Source organism: Uloborus diversus, chromosome 5 (assembly GCF_026930045.1).
Source record: "Uloborus diversus isolate 005 chromosome 5, Udiv.v.3.1, whole genome shotgun sequence".
Taxonomy (NCBI): Eukaryota; Metazoa; Arthropoda; class Arachnida; order Araneae; family Uloboridae; genus Uloborus; species Uloborus diversus.
Genome location: NC_072735.1, coordinates 36,959,348 through 36,983,645, shown reverse-complemented (window position 1 = coordinate 36,983,645; position 24,298 = coordinate 36,959,348). Strand labels below are relative to the sequence as shown.

Here is a 24,298-nt window from a genome sequence, read left to right as displayed (position 1 = left end):
GGTCACCAAAATCCTCCCCCCCCCCCCCCCAACTGACATATTAACTTAAGTTGGCTGGCCAAATAAATAAGCAAATGAATAAAATAAAATAAAATGGTGGCCTCAAACGAAGCCACCGTGCCTCAAAGGGTTAATTGACTTTGCATTTCATTATGGAAGCGTTTTAAAATGAAACATAATTCACCTAAAGATGTTTTATCAGAAATATATTAATTAACTTTGTATTTTATTATGGAAGCGTTTTAAAACACAATGTTTAAGTATCACTTCAAATGAAACATAATCCATCCAAAGATGTTTTATAACAAAGCATAAACTAAGTGGAACACTTTTTTTTCTCGAACAACATGTAATAATTACAAGATGGAGAATCCTCTTCAGAGAGTTCCAATTATGATGTACAGGAATTCCGACGCAACGTCTGGAAAGTCATTTGATAAATTGTTCTATTCTTGGCAGCCCGCTATGCAGAATATAATATGTACAGTGTTTCATAGTTCTGAGGGCTTTAGTTCGTGGCACCTAGGCACTCGCACTCGTTCGAACTGAAATAGGACGTTTGCATGGAGTAGAGTTTGTCGATAGGATTCACGGAGGAGGGGAATATGTGCCCTCCATCACTCAAGGTTGTCGTCTGACCTTGACTGATGAGGACGTCTTCCAGACCACCGAGACTGCCTTCACTGTCCATACTGATATCACTCTTCATGTATTGGGAATCGGGATGGGAAGATGTGTAGTACTGACCTGAAAAAAAGTTTTAAATGTAATTTCCCTGAAAGTATTGCTATGCGTTCATACTTTGGTAAAAGATATTTAGACACGCAATTAACTTAATTTTCTTGGTAGAGTTCTTTACAATTTTTAACTTTCAAATTTTTATTTAGCTTTCTCTCTCCGGTACGATAAAAGAGACATATTTCTCTTCATCACACAGTTTTCCGAATCTTAGTATATAAAAATCAATGTCCTGAGATAATATATATACATATATACATACATACATACATACATATATATATATATATATATATATATATATATATCAACGCACAGCCAATACTGCCGAAACCTAAGACTTGAAATTTGGCAAGTATGTCCACATGATTACGAAAGTATCCACTAAGAAAGGATTTTTCGAAATCTCAATTAGTTCGGGAGAAATTAATCGTCTCGAGGTTGCGTCAATATCCTACACACACGCTCATAAATACACGCACGTACACACACACACACACACACCAACACATACACACACATGCATACGCCTACACACACATACACAAACACATACACACATACACAAACACATACACACACTCAAACACATACACACACTCAAACACATACACACACTCAAACACATACACACACGCATACATACAGACACCTACACATACACACACAACTACCCACACACTCATGCCTACACACAGACACAAACATCTATGCTTACACACACATACACATTCCCCCCACACACAAACACTCATACACACAACTACCCACACACTCATACCTGCACACAGACATAAACACACATACATATACCACCTACACACAAACACACATACCTCCCACACACACATAAACACACTCGTGATTGCGAAAAACATAATTTGAGTTCAAGAGGTCAAAATTCAAATTATTTTTTTTTCCAGCGGAAACTAGATGAGCAAGCTTGTACAATGAAGCTAAAGTAAAACAGATGACGAAAAAAAAAAAAGAAAAGAAAAGAAAAAGGAAAAATTTGCAGTTATTGCCCTTGACCTGCCCTGGGTAATTTGCATTTATGCATTTTTGATTGACAGAAACTACTTCCCGATTTTTCAATTTTTGATGTATTTATTCTTAAAACATTCTACGGTTTACATTAATTTTCGATACATTATTAAAATTTTACTTTTTTTCCCCCGTGATAAACATTTAAAATTATACGAAGTAAATACTCTGAGAAACCTATTAAAACGTGTTTTGGAGTTACAAGGACCTAGTTTTTCTATGAAAGTGTGATTTTGGATGAATTATTTTACTTACTTCTGCATGGAGATAACCATTATTTCTTACTTAAACACTTATTTAACACTTGCTAAAACACTTTGTCTCCACAGAGCTATGTAATCGTTATTAAGGTGAAAATTAGCAGCGTGTAAGTTCTCAATTTATTTCAGTTCACTCTTTAAGGAGCCTGAAGGAAAGCGATGAAAGAAATTGAAAATTCTTCAAAGTGATGATGAAAAACGAAGAGTTTGATTTGTTGCACGTCTGGTGCACCGGTTAACCAATGTAGCCACATGATCTTTATCTTTACTAATAATAAAGCTCAAAGTCTCTCTGTCTGAAGGATGTCTGTAGGATGTCTGGATCTCTGTGACGCGCATAGCGCCTAGACCGTTCGGCCGATTCTCATGAAATTTGGCACAAAATTAGTTTGTAGCATGGGGTGTGCACCTCGAAGCGATTTTTCGAAAATTCGATTTTGTTCGTTTTCTATTTCAATTTTAAAAGCATTTTCCGGAGCAAAATTATCATAAGATGGACGAATAAATTACGAAATTATCATGACGTGGAATGGGAGAGCGAATGAACATAGCCAATTGGCGAAAAATTCATCATCCATTATTTGTAAATATACTGGCGAACCGAATGACCTTTTAATTTTCAACTACGGGCAAAGCCGTGCGGGTACCACTAATTACTAATAATAGAGCTGAAAGTCTCTCTGTCTGGATATCTGTCCGGATCTTTGTGACGCGCATAGCGCTTAGACCGTTCGGCGGGCCGATTTTCATGAAATTTGGCACAGAATTAGTTTGTAGCATGGGAGTGTGCACCTCGAAGTGATTTTTCGAAAATTCGATTTTGTTCTTTTTCTATTCCAATTTTAAGAATATTTTCGCGTGCAAAATTATCATAAGATGGACGAGTAAATTATCAAGTTATCGTAACTTGGAACCGTTAACATGGGCAAGCCAATTGGCGAGAAATTCATCATACATTATTTGCAAATATGCAGGTGAACCAAAAGACATTTTAGTTTTATAATACGGGCAAATCAGTGCTGGTGCCACTAGTAAATAAATAAATTAATAAAGGATGGACGTTTTTGCTAACCGAAAAATCCCTTATGGGCATAAATTTAAGGAAAATTGGAGTGTTTTTAACGAATTGTAATGTTATTGTTTTGATTGGGGTGTTTAGAACGAATTGTAACATTAATATTTTAATTAAGGTGTTTAGAACGAATTGCATTGTTAATATTTGAAATGGAGTGTTTAGAACGAATTGCAATATTATTATTTGAATTGGAGTGTTTAGAACGGGAGCGGTGTAAGTCATTCTAACTTAGTTTTGAGTAACTGAAAGCTTTGTAAAACATCCGTGAAAAACTCAGGACTGTGTGCATTTTAACTTCAAGAAAATGGTATGTATTAAAGTATAGGTACATTTTTCTTATTATGTATAAATTTTCATTGAAGCTACTCGTAATTTTATTAAGTAACTTTGAGAGACATACACCACTGAAATTCCACACTTACATTGGGTTAACTGAAAGAAAGTCAGCGTATACACAGTCAGAAGAATTAATTGACTGAGTAAAACAATCATTAAAGGTAGTGTGTTGAGAAATGACATCAATAACATTTCTACACGGCAAATTTTAAAACTTTTTAAATACGAGCACTTTGTCCCCCTTTTTAAAACACACTGAAACACTTTTCAGAACACATTTGAGACCACTTTTCTGAACATTTATTCAGTTTAGCATACTTATTGAATACGTATTCAGTAAGTTACCGCCCTATTGGCAGGGCTTAAGCAGAAATACACCGCCAGCTCAGTCATTTCCAATCGAGGGCTGCAGTTTTGTGCTTATTAGCACTCATCAGCCCAGAATGTCTGGTCTATACTAATTCTGTCTACCAGTTCGTTTGGCATTCTTGGCTTCCTTAAGAGGTTTCTACCTCCAGCATGGTCACTTCCTATGCCTGGCTGATGAGTGTTAATAAACACGAAACTGCAGTCCTCGGCTGGAAATGACTGAGTTGGCGGTGTATTTCATGTATTGAATACGTACTTTGTATTTTGAGAACATATTTTGAACACTGACACGTTTCCCCTTTTTTTAAAGTACACTTATAAAACATTTATGGGAAGCTCATCTTTTTCCAAAACTGTTTATTTTTGCATCAGCTTTCGCCATTTGCATTTTAGTAAAAGTGGCCCTCACCCATTAAGCAATATGAGTGTAAGTGGACATTTTCAAGGTTTAAGTAAAATGCGTTTAAAGATAAGACACTAGATTGATTTCATTGATTTTTTTTTCTAAATATTGCTGCATAGCAGTTCCTACAAGAACAACTAATATTGTATCTTGCCCCAAAGCAGAGCACCTACCACTTGTACTGGTTATCGCCAAAATTTTAATTTTGGCACTTACATCCCTTTGCTTCTCACTGCCCCATATGGTCTTGTTCGGAGGGGCGCTCCGTAGCATTTGTGTGGGTTGCGCCATAAATCTTGGAGGGATGAGCATAGTCACCATTGTTTTTAGATTTTTGTTAGGCGGGGTTATTATACAAGTGCTGGGGAAATATTTTGAGCTAGAGTCAACGAAAAAGAACATTACACGAAATTTATAAAACGCTAACGAAGGTAAAGTGGGAATTCCATGTTTACTTCTTTGAACCATCTTTTTTTTATGAATTTTGAAAGGCTAGTGACATGATTTTTTTTTTCGTGGACAGAAAGTTTTTCAAAATTCAAAATAAACTGCTGTAGTATTCATGAGTGATTTCTCAGGTAATCATCTAGTATCAGAATTTGAATCATTTTCATTGGTTTGATGCTCCTACTGGGGATCAAAAAGCAAAGTTTTTGGGGAAATTTAAAACGTATTACGGGAAAGCAAATGCATTTTTAAAAGCAAAGCTATAAGGAGTGAGACAATATAGTTTTAATGACAGCGTGGAATAAAATGTTTCTCCACTCACCTTCGGACCCCTGCGAACCGAAAGGAACTGGCGGTAACGGAAACTGTGAAGGGTCCGAATCTCCTACTGACAGTCGGGCGTATGGAGGGGCTGTCAAAAGAGAAAATTCCGAGTTGGCATGTTTCTTTGCTAATTGAAAAACAATTCCGAGCATTCAAAGTTTAGATCCTATTCTAAAGATGGATAGCTAAGTTTCAAAATTAACAATAATTACGCTATATTCAGCATTAAGTAAACATATGTAGGCTTTTTCTCATAAGAACAATTTTAAAGTTTTAGTCTTGAGGAAGAATGCTTTTATTTTAACGATTTCCAACTGTCGTAAGATATACTCGAAAAATATTACTTTCTTGTTTCCCACGGCTATTATCGATAACCATGATGTTGTAGAATAATTGTAAATTTCACCTTCTTAAACAATTGTTAGGGTTACAAATTTTATACCAAATACAGTGATTATGAGTAGTTTTTTTTTTTAATCGCATAGAGCCCAAACTGTTATTATAATGCTGCAATAGCTATTTCATTGTTGCAGTGCAACTCTTTTACCAGTTCAAAAAGTGCTCAATAGACAACAAAAAGTCATTCACTCATGATTTAATTTGTACATCGAGCCCACTTTAGTGCAGCTAAAGTAGCTATTTGGAGCATTTTTCTTTAATTTTTATTTTATTATTATTTTTTTCCCTCGTACTTCAATACAAAGGATTTTTATGATCTTTCATTTGATAGTGCTCAGTTTTTGCAAACTATAGTTGTAGTGTTGATGGATTAAATAAATGACAATTGCCGACTAATTATGATCTATTTAAATTAGCTTCAATACCTATTATTTTGTACTTTGAAAATTTGATCGTATTATAGGCATTGATAAAAACAAACCATTAGTGGCAGCCACAACGGTGAGAAATATAATGTGTTACCTTAGAAGCTGTCCTTAAAGTGATGACACTTTTTTCAAAATTTTTGACTCCCCCCCCCCCTTTGCCACAGAGTGGCAAAAGTGTGACATCATTTTTGGGCTGCCTCCTAGCAAACAAAACATGGCCAATTTATGCAGAGAGAAACAAAGTAATGGATAAACATATCCAATTGTGCAATCTTTAACAGAGGTTTCTGATTTGGATGTAATGCTATTTTTGCATTGTGTCAGATTTTTTTTTTTTTTTTTGTTCTTTGTTTTATTTGATTTGTATGCTCTAAAAATATATAAAGTTAATGAAAGCGTATCGATTTCTTCAAATTCATTAAATATATGTTCAAACGTCTAATATAAAATGATTTTAAGAAATCTTCAATGCTGAGGTGTTATAGAAAAGAATAATTTTCATATAACTTTTTAGATTTCTTCAATGTGCAGATTTAAATCTTGTGTCCAAGTTTTCATGCCGTACAGAGTGTCCAGGAAGGTAATTATGAGTACGTACACACTAAAGCCATAATGTTTTGCATTTAGTTTTGCACCTCTATAGTTTTGTGCTCATAACTTATATAATAAAACCTTGGTCGTTTCAGTTTTTGAAATCATTTATTTTGGTTAAATAAAGAAACTAGTTAAAGATTTCTATAGTGCATTAATGCAAAATTTTGTTGTACTGAAATGGAGTAAGAACTATGAATAGGGAAATAACTGTGATGAAATTTTAATACACACACGATCTGTAATTATCTTCCTTAAAAAAAGATACCTTATAAAATACTTTCTCAAAAGTTTTTAAAAAGTGTTTCAACAATAATTAAAAAATAAATTTCAGAAGAAATTACACGAAGTTTATTAATTTTGTGAAAGATAATAACCTATCCTTAAATTAAAAAATATATATTCAATTCTACTGATTTTTAAGTATAGGTTTTCATTTTAGAAAAAGAAAACTTTTATGATATTTTATTGATTCAGTGTTTTTCCATTTTGCTTGATTAGGTTGTTGCAATCTATTTTTTTGTATAATGTAATGGAATTATGAAGCAATTAAAAATTCTTTTCATTTTTTGCATAGTTAATGTATAACACAATATCATCCAATGAATGTCAATGCTGGAAATTCTACAATTTCTTAAAAGGTCTAAGTAAGAGAAAATAAGATCTTTTAAAATGAATATCAACTGAAAATAAGATTATGTTTAAAAGCATCATCGATGGTGTTTCTATACATATAATAAAATAAGATGTTTGTGTGTGTGTGTGTGTGTGGCGCGCATCCCGGGAAAACGGTAAGGCCTAGAAAGATGAAATTTGGTATACAGGTGTAGTTTTTGCTGAAGTTGTGCACCTCGGACTTCGATTTTTGATATTTTAATTAGAAAAAAAGTTATTTAATGTTTTATGTGATTTTTAGCACTTTTTAGTACTTTTAACCTCACAGACCCCGAACCAATCGCGCCAGACAAATATTTTTGGTACTATAGTGTCGGAAATTTAATTTTAAATATGATGAACAAAAAAATTTTGAAGATAGAGCAATTTTTGTATTTTTTATGAATTTTTGAAAAAACCTTTAATTTGATTGTTTTCCTGGGTTTCATTTTTTTCTAATATCATCCTGCGAGAAGTATCAAAGCCTCATTTCTGAAATTTAAGTTGGTAATAGTAAAAACATTTCGCCCTCTTCAGAAGAAAAAAGTTCTTAAAAATACGCAATAGTTTTTTTTTTACAATTTTTTTAATGCTGAACACATCATGTCCTTTCACGCATCAATCGAAAAAAGCGTTCTTCAATCTTTTATGCCTGTGACGTCACTACTTGGGTTTCGATTCGATATTTACGATGGAATCTTAATCGCAAGCAATGTTAATCTTTTTTTTTTACTATATAGCTTACTTCTACATTTTCTCTTTCGCTGTATCTATTACGTTACATTTCATAGTTGTGCGCATTAATTCAATAAAAACAGCGAGATTTTTTTTATCTTTGGCAAACGCTACTTTTTGCACACTACGGGGAATTTGAGCTTTTTTTTTGCTCTACTTAAATTAAAAAAAAAAGGTTTTTTTGAGTGTTCTTTGTTTTTATTAGGAAATGGGCGAGGAGATCAAAATAAATAGAGATGGATAAGAAAATGTAGAGATAGATTGTAAATTTAGATAGCCGCCGAAGGCGGCAATCTTGGCGTAAAAATGTGAATGACACAAAAAAAAAAAAAAAGATAGAGATGGATTGATTAATACTTTTGCCAAATTTATTTAAACAACTGCCGAAGGCGGCAAACTTGAAGTAAAAAGGTAAATGACAAGTTAGCCAAACAGCCGCCGTAGGTGGCTGCTTGCACATTAGGTGTCAATGCCCCCCTCCCTCCCCCACATACACCATGACTTAGAAAAAACAATGCTTTCACATAAAAGTGGAAGTGCTTTTTGTTATTTTTCGACAAAATTTGCATGAAGAGTACGTCGTTTGTGTCTCCCCTCCCCCTCCTTTAAAAATATTCCAAACGACGAAACTGGAGACAGATCTAGAAAATATTTTATTCAAATTATTAATGATATAGATAGATATATATTGATTGACACCGCCACGAAATTTATTTAAGCAGCCGCCGAAGGCGGCAACATTGGCATAAAAAACGAATGATAATACTGATTTATAGAGAAAAAAATTGATTAATGTCGTCGCTAAATTGTTTAAGCAACCGCCGAAGGGCGGCACCCCTGGCGTAAAAAGGCAAATGGCGTAAAAGACGGACCAGCTGGTCGCCGCAGGCGGCTAGTAAAGAATAAAATTATTTTTCACTTTTTAGAGCAATTTTGAAGTCGGTTCTATTTTTTTTTTTTCAAAATTTTTTTATTTCATTCTTTTTAGTGTAAATGTAGGTATTTCAGAAATAGTAAGAAGTTACCATCACGAAACTTCACCTTATTTTTTTCATAAAAATGCTCTATACTAAAAAAAAAAAAAAAAAAACTATAAACACGCTTTAAACTTTAAGCGATTGGCACTAAAAATTTATCTTTGTTCCTCTTTGGAATTAATGTGTAGTTAATTTAATTATAACCATTTAAGTTTTTCCTAACTAATTTACACTTCACAGCATTTAAATTGCTCATGATGCAATTCTGTATTTTCTCACTTAGCTCCCATCATTTGTTATTGGCATAGATGATAACGAAAAAAATAGTACTGTAGTTGAGGCAAACCTAATGGTAGCATTGTGAAGGCTAAGCAGATCCTAATCATTGCATCACCCCGCTTCCAGGTTAGGTTTACCCCCACTATGGAGCAATAGCACTGAAGAAGGGAAGATTTCGATAATTTACATAGGGTTCTATAAATCAGCAAGGTTATCAAAATAAAATTATTTACGCCAAAAATGAGACGACAGCGCCAGATTCCCGATTATTATCGAAATATCCCCCCCCCCCCTGAAGAAACTTGATGCTTGCTTCAGAGAAGCCTTCATTCAAAATTATCATTACAATTACTATTAATGTTACTGTCGTATGGCACCAAACTTTCATAACAATGGGTTTTAAATTTAATTATTTAATAAGGAAATTGCATGAAATTTATTGTTTTTTGCCCATTACTTTTTTCTAAAGGACAAGTATGGTCAAACAAAGTAATGGGACCTAAGTTGAGCCATCCCCTATCCATTAAAAAAAAGAATCATCAAATTCGGTTCACTAGGTGAGACGCTGTGAGTAGACAAACAAAAAAAAAAAAACGATATGAACTGATAACCGCCTCATTTTTGAAGTCGGTTAAGATTGAATACCAACTGAAAATAAGATCTTTTAAAATGTATCCTTGCTACGCTATGCGAATAAAAACCTACATTTAAATTAGTATTTCTCACGCTGACACAAACATTCAAAGTCGGTAACATTCTTTTTGTATAAATTCGACGTGAGCCATACTTACAATAATCTCCCGGATCACCGTGACTGAGATCGTCAGATTTTTTCCCGTCTTTCCCAGGACTGGAAAGGTCTGCGTTGGGAGCCACCATTTTGTTGACCATCCGCGTTTTGTTTCTGGCTCTGTTGTTGCATTTGCTGCTGCTGCTTTCTTTGCAACTTCTTTAGCTGGACGTGGAATATGTGGGAGGAAAACAAAACATTGTTAGCTGGCAGGCTTTACGTGAACAAGTAAGACTTCTATGCACAGAATTTTGTTCGATCGGTATTCAAAGAAAAACTTTTTACAGGTAATTTGAATTGTTTTCGAATCGTGTCATGAATTTCTCACAAAAAATATATCGATTCTTAACCGCTGAAGAAACGATAACGACGATCGAAAGAAAATGAAAGTAATGAAATGAAAATATTTTTAACCCCCTTCAGACCAGGTGTCCGGTATACCGGACATACACTTTAAACAGCTGCTAATCATTTAATAATTGATTTAATTAGTTGATTTTTGTTGTAGTTGACTCTTTACATTCTACTTGTTATAATCTGTGAAATAATTTTTCGTTTTGGGATTGACAACACTGACATATAAGGATTGAGAGATAGAGTGGCTCATTTTTCCAATCATGGATTTTCATCTGAAAAGCGAGGTTTTTCCCTGATTTTTTTAAAAAAATATGTAATCTTTAATTAATCGTTTCAAACGCTTATATTATGTTTTATAATTGTTTTGTAAAACATTTTATTCATTTATTTATTTTATTCATTTTGTACATGAAATATCGATTTCAAAAATATAAGTCCGGAATATTGGACGTGCCATAACTCTTTTAATTTTTCTCCTACAAACTCAAAATTTTGTCTATAAGATACCCTTTACCATAGTACACTGTGTACCAAATATCAACATTTTTGGTTCAATATTTCATAATTCCGACTGAAGGGGTTAATTTCTTAAAAAACAAACATTATGTTGCAATGAAATACATTATACTACATTACATTACTTATTTTCCAAAAAGAAAATTAATAATTTTTCTTTTAAGTCATTTATTTTATGTGTTTATCCGTTATAAGTTTTAGGATTTAAGTTTTCAGTTAATCTATGTACACATTTCGTCAAGATTTCCAGGACTTAATTTTCCAAGTTATTCCATGCACTCATTCCTGGAAAAATTTTCGGAGTAGAATACAGATTATATGATGGAAAAATCAACGGAGAACTACATGTTTTACCTTACACTTTGAAAAACTAAATTTTTTCTTTGTTTACTATTTGAAATATTTCTCCCCCTTGTTCTTATTCTCTAAGTTATAAAATAAATTAAGCTACTCTTCTATTTAAAAACGGTTATCATTATCACTTTGTTTTTTAAAATCCTTTTTGTCCCAATTATTTTTCACCTTGTTCTTAAAAAGAAACACGCTTGCTTTTTTATAAGATAAAATTTTAAGATGATGGAAACGCAGTATTATATCTTTTTCTTGTTAAGGACGTTATATTTTACCACTAAGTGAAGGAAAAAAATATATTAGTTCAAAATAAGTTAAACAAAGCAGTATATTTATAGCTTTAAACATTAAAGTTCTATTCATGCTTGGATTTAACCTTATCACATAAATAACCCAGGGCCGTAACCAGACGTTTGTTTCGGGGGGGGGGGAGGGGGGAGGGGGGGTTACCAAACGCATTCTTTTAAACATTTAAATGGTCCGTCAAATTTGGTTTCATGTGTATTATATTGATTTTTGTTACAATAGACTATCTAAATGGAAGAAGGAGATGTTCTTACAAAACGCCATATTGTTTCATAATAAATGATTTTCTCAATAACTACCATAAACTACCATAAGCACACAATGAGTTTGTACAATTTTTCAGTCACACTAATTTCATTTCACAAATAAAACTGAAATAATAATTTGTTTTGTCACTAAAAATAAATAAAAAAATAAACTAAATATATAATGGAAAGCATTTTTTTGGATTAAAGATTTTCGGGGGGTGTTTGAACTCTATAAACCACCTCCTTGCATATGGCCCTGAAAATCCATTATTTTTTCTCAATTTAACACTTAAAAATACACAAGTATTTAAACATTTTAGATTTTACACCGAAATTTGAATTAAGTATACTACGTAACGCATTATGGAGAAATATATATCAATTACTTATTTCAAAATGTATTGAAAATATAAAAGCAATGAAAATGATTTCTTTTAAAGTCCTCAAATTATTAAATAGCTCTACACTAAAGACCTATAGTATTAATAGTGTTCATATAAACGAGTGTTTAATTTATTTCGAAACTGTAAAAAAAAAAAAAAAAAACTTTTTTTTTTATTTACAAAAAAGTCACATACAATTATTTTTAACATAAAAGTCTTATGAAAGAAATTTCACAGCCATATCCTATGATCATTACCTTTGCTCGCTGATTTTGAAACCAAACTTGAACTATCCGAACGCTTAGTCCAGTTTCTTTTGCTAAAGATTCTCGAACCTGGAAAAGTATTTACAATTTCAGAAAAATTTCAAATTAGTTATAATTACAAAATTATAAGTGAATTAATAAATGAATGTGCAAGTGATTTAGTAAATGATTGAATGAGTAAATGAAATACACTATTTCACTTTGTCCCGCATGTTATAGATTAATGGTACATAATATTTAAAATACAAATAAACTTAATATTAACTAAACAAATAGCGAATCGAATATTAGAAGGTCTCACTTAATATTTAAAATGTTACCAACAAGAACATTCATTTTATAATCACAATAATAATTGTTGAATTACAACAAAATATTACAATATAAGTATTATTTTTTAAAAATTGCCTGTTTTGTCATATGCTTTAATCTTCGGCGGTAATCTTTTCCTGAATAGAATAGACTACATGTGCGACTACATAATTAAAATATTACCAGATAGGTGGAACTAAAAGCAGAGTAAGTAATTCACAATTTTATTTTTCCCCGCTATTTCACTTTACCCCACACTCCCCTACTGATAAGAGACAAAATGAACAACTTTCTCTAAACTCATTTTTCTTTAAATTTTAGTTTGGTATTTGCTTTTCCTGAAATATTTAAGTATTTAAGTAGGGTAGACCGACCAATGAATGAACACTCAAGCGTAATTTAACTATCAAAAATTCATAACTTCGTTAAGTTTTTAGCGTTTAGCATATGACATTAAAAACATTTTAATGTAATTACTTTTAAAAATTAACAGCACTTTTATCATTCTGTGTCAGTTTTTCTGGCTTGTTTAAATGAAAACGAGCTGATGTGTGCATCACATGACTTCCTTTTACTCCAATTTAATGTCATTTTCTCATTATTCGCAACTCCAACGAACTATAGGGGGCACTGCAGTCACTGTCTAATGGCGGAATTGAAAACTAAAACAAACGCATGTGGTAACGAAGAAAATGGTAAAAGTGTTGTGATTTTTGTTCGTATGTATGATTTTTTCGCTTTATTCATTTGAAAAGATTTTTCAAAGTCTTTTGGTTATTCTGACCCATATAGAAAGAGATTAGAAACCAAAAAGTATTACGAAAGTAAACAATTAATGCAGAACACACAGTAAGTTGTTCTGAAGCAGCCATTTTCACGATGTTGAATTCGGAATTCATAAATTTTTGGTTCGCTTCGAACGGCATTTTCATTTTGTACCGTTTTTTCTATACATTAGTACATATTAAGTTCAGTTTCGTGACATTTCCAGCATTTGTTGACATTTTTGTCACATAGTGCACATACGTGGCAGACTGTCAAGAGTAACGTTTAACACTAGATAATTTATTTCTATTATATGATTGGATATCCAAAGAAATCATGCATTTAATTCATTCGTCATGGAAATGATTTACCCGATATGCGAAATCTTGTCAAGATACATTATTCTTTCACACAATTTTAAAACCATACCCCTATAAACAGATTTTTGGCGAACTTTTATTTTTTATTGTTCAAATTCTTAACGTTCTTTCTGGATTTTTCAATCTGTTCTGCGATAAATATTTTCAAGAAAATTTATTTGCATACTGTCTATTTCAGTAGGATACTGTAGTAACAAAGGTTATTTAAATCATTTATGTAGAATTAGGTTAAGTAAAAGTGTCCAGTCAATGTTGTTAAGTTCGTTTTTTTTCCATCGAATTGAAAAACTGATATTTATTCAAATTCACTCAGAACAAAATAAATAAAATGTGTACTCACTGTTTATATATGGTGGTAGTTTTCTTTTCAGTTGATTGACCATTATTTCTTTTTACTTATCGAATTCTGTAATCTTACTATCATTTTATTCCACTCATGATAAAAATTAAAAATGGTTTAACTAAAAACGCGAAAACTCGCCAAGGCTACTTTGCTTGCACAATACTAAAACTATAACCCTAAACAAATTTGGCGAAACCTTTCAGCTGAGAATAAAAGGAATAAAGTAAATTCTTTCTCGGTTAAACATTTTTCATTTTGTTCTACGATAATAAATTCAAGAAAATATTTTGCATACTGTCCATTCCAACTAAATGCTGCTGTAAAATATGATTAGTTTAATTAATTTAAGATTAAAAAAAACTCATATTCTTACAAATTCATACAAAACAATAAAAAATTTTACCTGGTATAACGTTATCCAATTTTGTTAATCCAGAGTTTTCTTGTTTACGCTTCCACCATTTAATACTTTTTTGAAAGAAATAAGGAAAACTAACATTATTTTGAGAAGCTCGAGAATACTACTAAGGGACGAATTAATTTCTGTAGCTGAAAGCAAACTAAGACACATCGATTGCGTTAATAAATACTCAGAACAAACTGCCTGTGTTTACGTCAACAGACACACGTGATGCGCAACGTGGCAATGTTTTAGGTGCAGACGCAGTTTTATAAATCACCGCAAGGTAGCGTATTCGAGCGCTGGAGTTCCGAATTGGCAGTTTTAATATGATTCAATAGTTTACTCTCTAAATATCACCAACAGAAGCCAAATTGAAACCAGATTTAAAAAAAAAATTTAAAAAACGCCAAATTTGTTGCCAACTTGGCGACAAAACTTGGCGACCAAAAGACTGGCAATATATCATCAAGTGTCCGCCAAATTATAACATTACTTGAGTTTACATCGAAATTAACAATGATTTCCTCCCAAAAAGGGGTAAAATACCCCCTTTGGAGCATACGAATGCAACTAAAAAGGAAGGTGCACAACTAGACCTCACTAGGAGTCTATGTACCAAATTTCAACTTTCTAGGACCTTTCCTTCTTGAGTTATGCGACATACATACACACATACACACATACGCACATACATACGTACATACAGACGTCACGAGAAAACTCGTTGTAATTAACTCGGGATCTTCAAAATGGATATTTCGGGTATCTGTACGTTCCTAGGCACCTATCCACGTGCAGTCGGGTTGAAAAAAAAAACTCAACATTCATTTGGGGGTGAGCAAAATGGAAATTAAGGCCGTTTTTTGGGTGAAATTTTTTTCGCGAATACAATACCTCCTTTTTTGTAAAAGGAAGTAAAAAGTACAGCCAACCAACAAAGTGAGTGATTATACCTAAGCAGTACACAGACAGCGCATTTTTTACTCGTTTCCTTTTTGGAAAGGCATAGAACGAAGTCACTTGAGTCAATTCATCTAAAAGAAAAACTTGAAACATTACTTTGTTTTAAAATTAGGAGCTTTTCACTCATTGGAGTTTTTTTCATAAAGTAGTCGCTCGATCTTATTTCGGTTACGATTCTTTATATACATTAGTATTGTCCATTTTCGTACTTTTTTGAGAAAAAATGTCCTTAAGAAATGAATACTATTCTAGTTACTTTAGGATTGCTCTACTCTCACCTGGTGAGTTACAATTAATTATGATCATTAAATATGTGATTAACTGAGTGAATCACTGTCATAAATTATAATGCAATTAATTATATGCTAATTTATATCATAAAAAACCACTAAGAAACATTTTTAAAAGAAAACAACTGACTGAAAATAGGATATTTTCTATAGAGTTTGCTACATAACGTATGAAGTAGAAACAAAATACATTTTAGGATTTACGCTGAAAGTTTAAGTTAACAAATTATTTGAAATTTTAAGTTAAAAATACTATATACATCAAGAAAGAACTTGTGATATAAACCAGAGGTTTAGACAGAATTAAATTGTTAACTAGAAAACAAGCCAATTTCGAGCGAAATTGTGTTATACCGGAAGTGTCATTTTAATTAATGAATGAATATTTTGCACCATGAAAGAATGAAAAACTATTCAACATTTTAAAAGTAATATCTAACATTAGGCTCATCAAATCTGACTAATCTAATCTAAAAGCAATTTTAAAAAGTTATTTGTAAAGTTGCTGAGATCGAAACACTGCAGCAGTTATGTTCTAAGTGTGACTTCCGTACAATGATACTACTGTCGCAGTAAAGATAGTTTTACAAGCTGCCGTGAGTAAGAAATTGCCGAATATTTTTACTTTTTGCAGGCGGGCATATAAGCAGAAAAATTCCAAATATCAGCAAACTAAAAACTAAAACTGACGGGTACGGAACATTAAAATTAGTAGTATATTAATCTCTCGTTTTCAGCTCATTTCAAAAATTAAAGAAAAAATAAAGCTATAAATTTGACAACGATTATGCAATAAAGCACCGTACTTCTTAGAAAAATTATCTTTTTTGACAAATAATAAAGCAAGGGTGTTTTAAATTCACCTGAATTGGCTGCAGTTTAAGTTATAACTATTTGATTTCTTGTTGCGTTAAAAAAAATTGAAATATATTTATTTATTTATTTATTTTTATTAATAAAAGAAAACAGTAGGCTAAGTAATTATACTTGCTATTTTTATTTCAAAAACAGCCCTATTAAACAATAAGGTAACTTTATTGTAGATGGATATATCACTTGAAAGTTAGATAAATCGTTATTTTTAATAACCTCGGTTGTATCCCGGCTTTTGGAAAAAGAGCAATACAGTGAAATTCCATTATAATGAATACCAATAAAATGAAATATCTGTTTCAACGAAAGAAATTTTCAGCCCCAAATCAATTGTCATTACATTGTTTGAATTCCATCTCAAAGAAATTACCATTACAAAGAACAACAACGCGGTCTATTAAAGTTTATTGTAACAGGATTTTCGCTGCATTTCGTGCTCCTTTTATTGTCTCCCGACAAGCACTGGTTATTGCAATAGAAATATTTTATGTAATGTGTCATTGAAATACTTACCTTTCTACAAGGTTTTTGACTGATTTCAAAGGAAGCTTTAAACGCTCTCCTTTGGGCTGTGGTGAGTATAGTTCGCGGCCTCTTAGGTCCTCTCCGGCCATCCTGCCTCGGTTGGCCATTGTGCGGTGTAGATGTGAGTTGACCGTTTTCGCCTATGGATGAAAAGAAATGTTAGGGTGCATCTTGGACCTTTTAATATTATTAGTGCATTTTACAGAGAAAAAGAAACATTTTTTCTTTGGTACTTTTCCGTTATAAGTGCACATTTTGTGAGTCATTTAGCACATTTTTTAATTTTTATCATTATTATTTTTTATTTTTTTTTATTGACCCAATGTTTAGTTAAAATTAGAGACTTGTTTGTTAATGCCGTACAATATTTCGTCTTTTAATGGACTTTTAAAGAAAATAAAACGAAAAATTGCATTGAAATGAAAAATATTCTGTCAATTAATTAAATTAAGCCAACCAACAAGAAAACAAATCGCTAACACATTCAAGTCGAAAGGAATTATTATTCAATCTTTTTTTTTCTGCGATATAAATTTTACAGAAATGCTTAGTTATGAAAACGATTTACACGTTTTGAAAAATAAAAGATCAACAACGTTTTCAGAAGAGACCAGAGCATTTTTCACTGCATTCATTTGGCTGACATCAAGTTTGTAATTGAATAGATTTTTTTTATCATAGGATGATTGAGTTTTACCTTATTCGACGCATGATTAATCAATTATTTCCCCTATCGGTAGCTAATTACTTGACACTGTACCTTAACGCAATGGTACTTTATTGATATTGCTATAAAAAAGATTACATTAACTGAATTACGTCTACTAATATCAGAATAACGTGAAATACTTTTTATTGTATTTGGTTTGATTTTTTTTTACTATAATAATACAGATCCCACGCGTATTTAAGATTATAACAAAAAACGAATGATGCTTTGTAATTTTTAAAAAATAATGAGTATCTTCTCGGAGCACTTCAAACATTTTTAGCATCTTTCAAATAGTTTAGGACTTTTTGATGATCCTTTTCCGTATTTGAGACGTAAAACTAAAGGAACAATCAAGAGCACGTGCTGGGGAACATTTTCTTCCGAGTGAAAAATATTTCCCTGGCATCGGAAATACAAAGATAACTTTCAGGAAATCTGAACTTTTAAATAGATTCCTTACCTGGGACCTGGGACAAAGAGAGAAAGATATTTCAATTATGTTTTTATAATAGATACCTTCTCAAAGTATTCTAAAAGCACCTGTGGTGGCTGCTAACTTTTGACAAAATGATCGAGCGTTTTTGATTATTTTTTTGTGTACTAGAAAATCGCCCGTCAAAGTATGATGGGTGAAAATTTCTTCTTCTCTTCTACATTTTAACGAAGCAATTGCCTGTATGGTGATATTTTGATAGTTGAAATATTAGCTCTAATTCCAGTAGATTCATCCAAACTCCAGTAGATAGCGTCCATTGTCGACAACTTTTTTGTTTCTTCATTCTCCTAAAATGACAGTTCTACCAGTAAAATAGTTAATTTACAGGATCCAGTTCAGTCTCGTCAAAATAAAGCATTTTCCTGCATGCCGAACATTACCAAAAAGATATTATCGAATTATCATGTCGTGGAGCGAGTTTCATTGTTGGTGACGTCAGGAGCGTGACTCGATCATTGGCTATTACGTAAATGAGGATTTAAGATGTGAAGCTTAAACATGAGTGCGTATTGGGAGACGTTTTCCTCCAGGTGCTGATAGAGGACTTACCTCTGGTGACGATCTGCATGACTTGCATTTCCTTTTCGAAATCCGGCCGACAGTAGAGCCTACCTCCCCTCACCACAAACTGGTCGCCTTTTTGAAGCTGTCGTCCGCAGCCCACGCACACGAAACAGGGTAAGTGGTACACGTGGTCTAGGGCTCGCATCACCAGCTCCGTAGGGGCGATCGGCAGCACACAGCCCGTACACTTCACTGCGAATAATCTGCGAAGAGAAGAACAGTGAAAGGCATTAGATTGTGCATATAATCCTTGCGCTTATAAATGAGACAACCAGCCATCCTTAACTTGGGCGTGCATTTTAATGTGAAAAAATGTCTTAGTGTCCTTTACATCACTTGCTTCACTTGTCTGTTGTCATTTTAGTTATTCTTACACTTTAAAAACTGCTGCGTTTGCAACAAAATGCTATGATCCGAATATACCTTCTCTCGAAAACAGCGAAATAGAATCATCGGATATCACGTGACGAGGGAGGAGTCACGTGCCTTCTCGTGGAAAACGGACAATATTTAGGGCGGGTATAGGACAGCATTTTTTCAGCATTTTTTCACCAATTATACGTAAGCATTATTGTACAATATTGCTTAGTATTTGGTTTCCGCTGAAGCAAAAGTGCGAATAAAATGTTTAATTTCAAAAATTTTCTATTGTTAGTATTGAATTCAATGCGCGTTTCTTCAAACATCTCGAAAACGCATTTCTGCAGATATTACCGTTTACCTGCCCAATACCGTACAATACATTAAATTCCCAAAAAATATATGTGCAGGTGAATGTCGGGTCAAGTGAAATAACGGGACAAAGTAGAGGGAAAATATTTTACATAGCAATAGCGTCACCTATCTAACAATATTTTAACTACGTTATCAACCATGTAGATGATTCATACGAAAACATTGTTGCCACTGTAAATCAAGATAGAGTAAGTCGGGGTATCAAGCCCCACCAGGTAAAGAATAGATCATATATATTCGGCTTAAGATTTCTTATATTATCTAGCAACGATTGGCTTGAAAATCAGGCTGATTAGCATTAATTGATACTTCTATAAATCAAGATAGAGTAAGTTGGGGCATCACGACCCACCAGGTAAAGAGTAGATCATATACTCGGCCTAAGATTTTTTATATTATTTAGCGACAATTGGTTTGCAAATCAGGCTGATTAGCATCAAAAACGTCAGCAATAAATAAGAGGGGAAAAAATCAGCAGAACAGAGCTGCTGCTGTTGAATTTTACTTTCGCAAAAATGATCAATTCTAGTGTCTGACTTCCAAATTATCCTTGCAGTCAAGACTTCCTAAACTAGCCCTCGGTTTCATTCAATTCATGCAAAGCGAAAACAACCCAGCGTTTTCTTATAGACTTTTCCCACATAAAAGCGTCAGCAGTACACATAACGCCCCTTGGCACATACGCAAGCGGTTCCAACTGATCCCGTGGAACAACTTATAACTCCCTTTGTTGATCCCCGAATCCCCAGTCCCTAATCCTCGGCGACAGTTTGGTGACCTCCACCCCCGATGTTTACATGAGAGGGAATTCGGCCATCGGTCATTAGGATGACCAGTGCGAAAGGCTGGCTTTAAAGGTCCCCTGTTTTAAGGACAAAGCAATGAGGAGAGCGACAATAGATTTCGCCGCTGTGAAACCCTCTGTGATTTATAGGCTGGAGGGCTCTGGTCAAATGAATTTTTGGTGGGGGATAACGGCAGCTGTATTTACTGCTCTAACCTGCTATAATGTTCGCTCTGTGGGCTTAGACATTTGCAGTTGCGTCAACGTATTGAGTCATAAGATATTTTATGTCTTCGGAGGGGGCTCAAGGAACGATGAAGACAAGATAATAGTAATGATGCATGTGTAGTAATGAAGCATTGAAGCAAGTGGAACTGATTTTAATATGGTAGATCAAAGATTGATAACTGAGCATGAGACTGATTCAGTATCAGGTGTGTTAAGTGTGATAAAAGGGATTTAAGGTTTATTAGAAATGCATCCAATTTTTAAAATATTAAATTAATTTCTACTAAACTGAATAGAAATACATTCTTAAGTGATTTTTTTCTATTCGGGTGTGTTGAAAAGTTTGATTACGAAGTTTCTCTACATAGTATAAAATGGAGTCTCCAAAAGGCGTCTGTGTGTTTAAACTCGCAATACTCGAGAGCTACCCGACAGATTTCACTGAAATTTTCAGTTTTTTCCTTTAAGTTCTGAAAAGGTTTGCAGATCAGTTCGAAAAAAATCCGACGAGTAGTTCTTTTTTTATTCCAATTTAGACCCAATTTTTACATAAATTTCCGAATATGGGGGTAAAAAATTACTTGTACATATTAATATCACACATCGTTGGAAAGAGTGGAATTTTCCGCATTCTACGCAATTTGCTTCAATGCTATAACTTAATTACAGCGGGAGTTATTTGCGTTTTTAGCTCGAATTTATTTAGGATTGGCTGAAATTTAGGCATTACTTTCTTCATTAAATCTATCAATAAAAAGTGAAGGAGTAGTCCCACAGTTTTCTTTTTGACACTATTGGAAAAAGCGACATTTTTTACTTTAAATCTATCTCGACCTATGGTCGAAAAACTAAGCTTCTATCTCCAGAGGAAAAAAGTTACAAACGTTTTTAAATCAAGTTCGAAAAACGTCATCTTCGTTCAAGTTGTTAACTATTTTATTTTTGCGTTTCCACGGTAACGCTTTTTGAATTCATTGCTTCGTTCCTTATTTTGAATTTAATTTCTTAAGCTTTTTTTTTTTTTTTTCGTTTTTCCATGGTTACACTTTTAAAATCCATATTTCGCACTTTGATGTCTTAAAGGTATTTTAATATCTGTCGTCATTGTTTGGAAGGGAAATTTTGCATGTTTTTTTTCTTTTATTTAAGCCTGATTGTTGAATATATGTCACTTGACACAATATTTATTCTCAAAGCAGACCGGGTAAAGCCAGGCAACGCAGCTAGTTTATTATAATTTGCATTTCTTTTTGTATGAAAGTGAGAACTCTTTGAAAGTCATTGATTTTACTAGAAAAGGCGAGCATGCATTGTCGATTTCAAAATTGTCATTACTAACATTATTTTTAAAGAAAACTTGGACGGATTTGAAAAGGTGAAATTTTTTTGTAAAGATTCAAGTAAAAGATTTGTCGAACTACAATTTTACGACTTCATGTTTCAAAATCAAGCACTAAATTCAATCTATTCACAAATCACAAAACTTGTTGATTTGAACAATTTAGTTTTCATGTTAGAAGATCAAAATTTCAGGTCAATCAAAAAGGGATAATTAATGGCATTGTTTTATGCTCATAGTACGGAATCGGACAATGTTTAGGGTAACCTCAGAAAATGGCATTTCTTCTAAAACTTACTGAATAAATGTATGTCTTTTTTCTGAAAATTCTTAATAAACTACCGTGGGTAATTACAGGTTTGTCGATTTTTCAGCCTGAAAATGAGTTTTTATGTGAAGAGTTTAAAGGTTTTTTAAATTTCAGGGTAATAATTTCTAGAGTTAAGAGTTTCTCTATGCAAATAGGTTATTTCTCTGTTTTTTATTTCAGTTCTTTGAACTGTGAACAAATTGACATTTTTTTGTCTAGCTTCTATTTAATACTGATTTGGAGATTCTTTTGTTAAAAATAAACAGTTAATTATCATTTTAGAAAATTAATTTGTGCATTTAATCTGGGATTTTGTACAAAAAAAGAAAGAAAGAAAAGAAAAGAGGTGGAAAAAAAAAGAAAAGAAAAAAAAAAACAGCAAGGCTTGAAGACATTTAACTGCTTTGTGAGATCTCGTTTGAAAATATAAAAAAGAAAATCTATTTATATAACAATTTAAGGATATCAAGAACTATTTATATTTTGTGACGCTAACCCGTGCTAACTCGTTAAAAATTTACAGAAACCCTTTAAGTTGTAAAGACAAAACAAAACATAAGACGACACAATTGGCGAGTTATCACTGAGAAAAGTTGCAAAAAAAAAAAAAAAAAAAGTGCGGTCAACCCGGAGGTTCCCATATTTGTTATGGTTGATATTCTGGTGGACTTCAGCTAATTAGAAACTACTCTGGAAAAAGAAGTAATTACGTTAAATATTATAAGTGAGGAAAAAAGTAAGTATTTATATTAATTGCTTAGTTTTAAAATCTGCTCAATAGGAATTAATCACATTTTCATTCTTTCACAATAATGTAGATTTCTAATTTTTATCTATCAAGTAAACCAGCACCTATTTAAAATTTCTGCTATCAGCACCGAATCATAATCTATTCTGAAATTAAACTATAATCAATCATCCATTAGTGAGAGATTAAGTCGATCTTCAACAGTATCACAGCCACAGAGATGGGCCGAGTGATTATCACACACTAATATCCCCCTCACAATTCATCAAATCCATTTTGCTGCGGGAAAACTTCATTTGCTTTCCATTAGCAAGCAGCTTCCTCTCGTGGTAAAACAAAGATTAAACAACAAAGGAAAAGGCAATTACAGTGTTATTGAGATGTCGATTAATTGCTGGAGAAGGTTTCCAACATCTGTAAAACCTCTGGAAGCAAACCATTAGCATAGCATAAATGCCTTTCGCAGTTCATTTCGAAGTAGCGCCGGCGCTCGTCTCAGACTTCATACTTCATTAAGAACAGAAGAAGAAGGTGCTTTATTAAATCACGAGAGCGATTGCCAGGCCCACTTTTAATAATCGCCGTCACTTTGAATTGGGTAATGGGAACGAAAAGTGAAGAAATAATAAAGGTTTTTTTTTCTTAGTTTGATTTCTTTTCTTATCAGCTTTTGGTTCTTTTGAACCTTTTTGCCGTGGAAGATATTAGCACAAATGGATTTCACTCCAAATGAACCATAAAAAGTAATAGCACCTCATCATCATCATCATCATCGTCGACTTGGAAAACGAAAGAAATGTTTTACCGAAGGAATTGAAGGACGAAAGTTTTTGACAACTGCTCTTTAAGCAAGATGGCAATATATCAAGAGTGAAATGTGTAGAGTAGCAGAAAACTTAAACCTATGACTATTTTGCTTCTGGTGCTTCCCTTTTTGTGGCTCATCACCGGGAATGAATACAACTGGGACTTGAGATCTTTTTCTGATTTGTCTGTTTTTAACGAAGCAGTAAGTTGATGTTTTACCGAAGGAAATCAAAGACAAAACTTTTTGACAACTGGTCTTTAAGCAAGATGGCGATATATCAAGAAGGGTGAAATGCGTAGAGTAGCAGAAAACTTAAACCTATGACTATTTTGCTTCTAGCGTTTCATTTTTTGGGGCTCGTCACTACAAGTGAATATAACTGGGACTTGATTTTTTTTTAATTTGTGTATTTTTAACGAAGCAGTAAGTTGATGTCTTACCGAA

At 32.9% G+C, this 24,298-nt stretch overlaps 1 protein-coding gene across 1 annotated transcript in view; it reads right to left on the bottom strand.

Annotated features, from left to right (window-relative positions):
* Nucleotides 1–295: 295 nt before the first annotated feature.
* LOC129222354 (LIM homeobox transcription factor 1-beta-like) overlaps nucleotides 296–24,298 on the bottom strand; it is a 127,103-nt gene continuing 103,100 nt past the window's right edge. Inside the window, 7 exon segments of the mRNA XM_054856850.1 lie at nucleotides 296–747; nucleotides 4,995–5,084; nucleotides 9,851–9,926; nucleotides 9,928–10,014; nucleotides 12,268–12,345; nucleotides 17,119–17,270; nucleotides 18,888–19,105. Coding sequence (XP_054712825.1) covers nucleotides 509–747; nucleotides 4,995–5,084; nucleotides 9,851–9,926; nucleotides 9,928–10,014; nucleotides 12,268–12,345; nucleotides 17,119–17,270; nucleotides 18,888–19,105 — 940 coding nt within the window. The 3' untranslated portion in view covers nucleotides 296–508.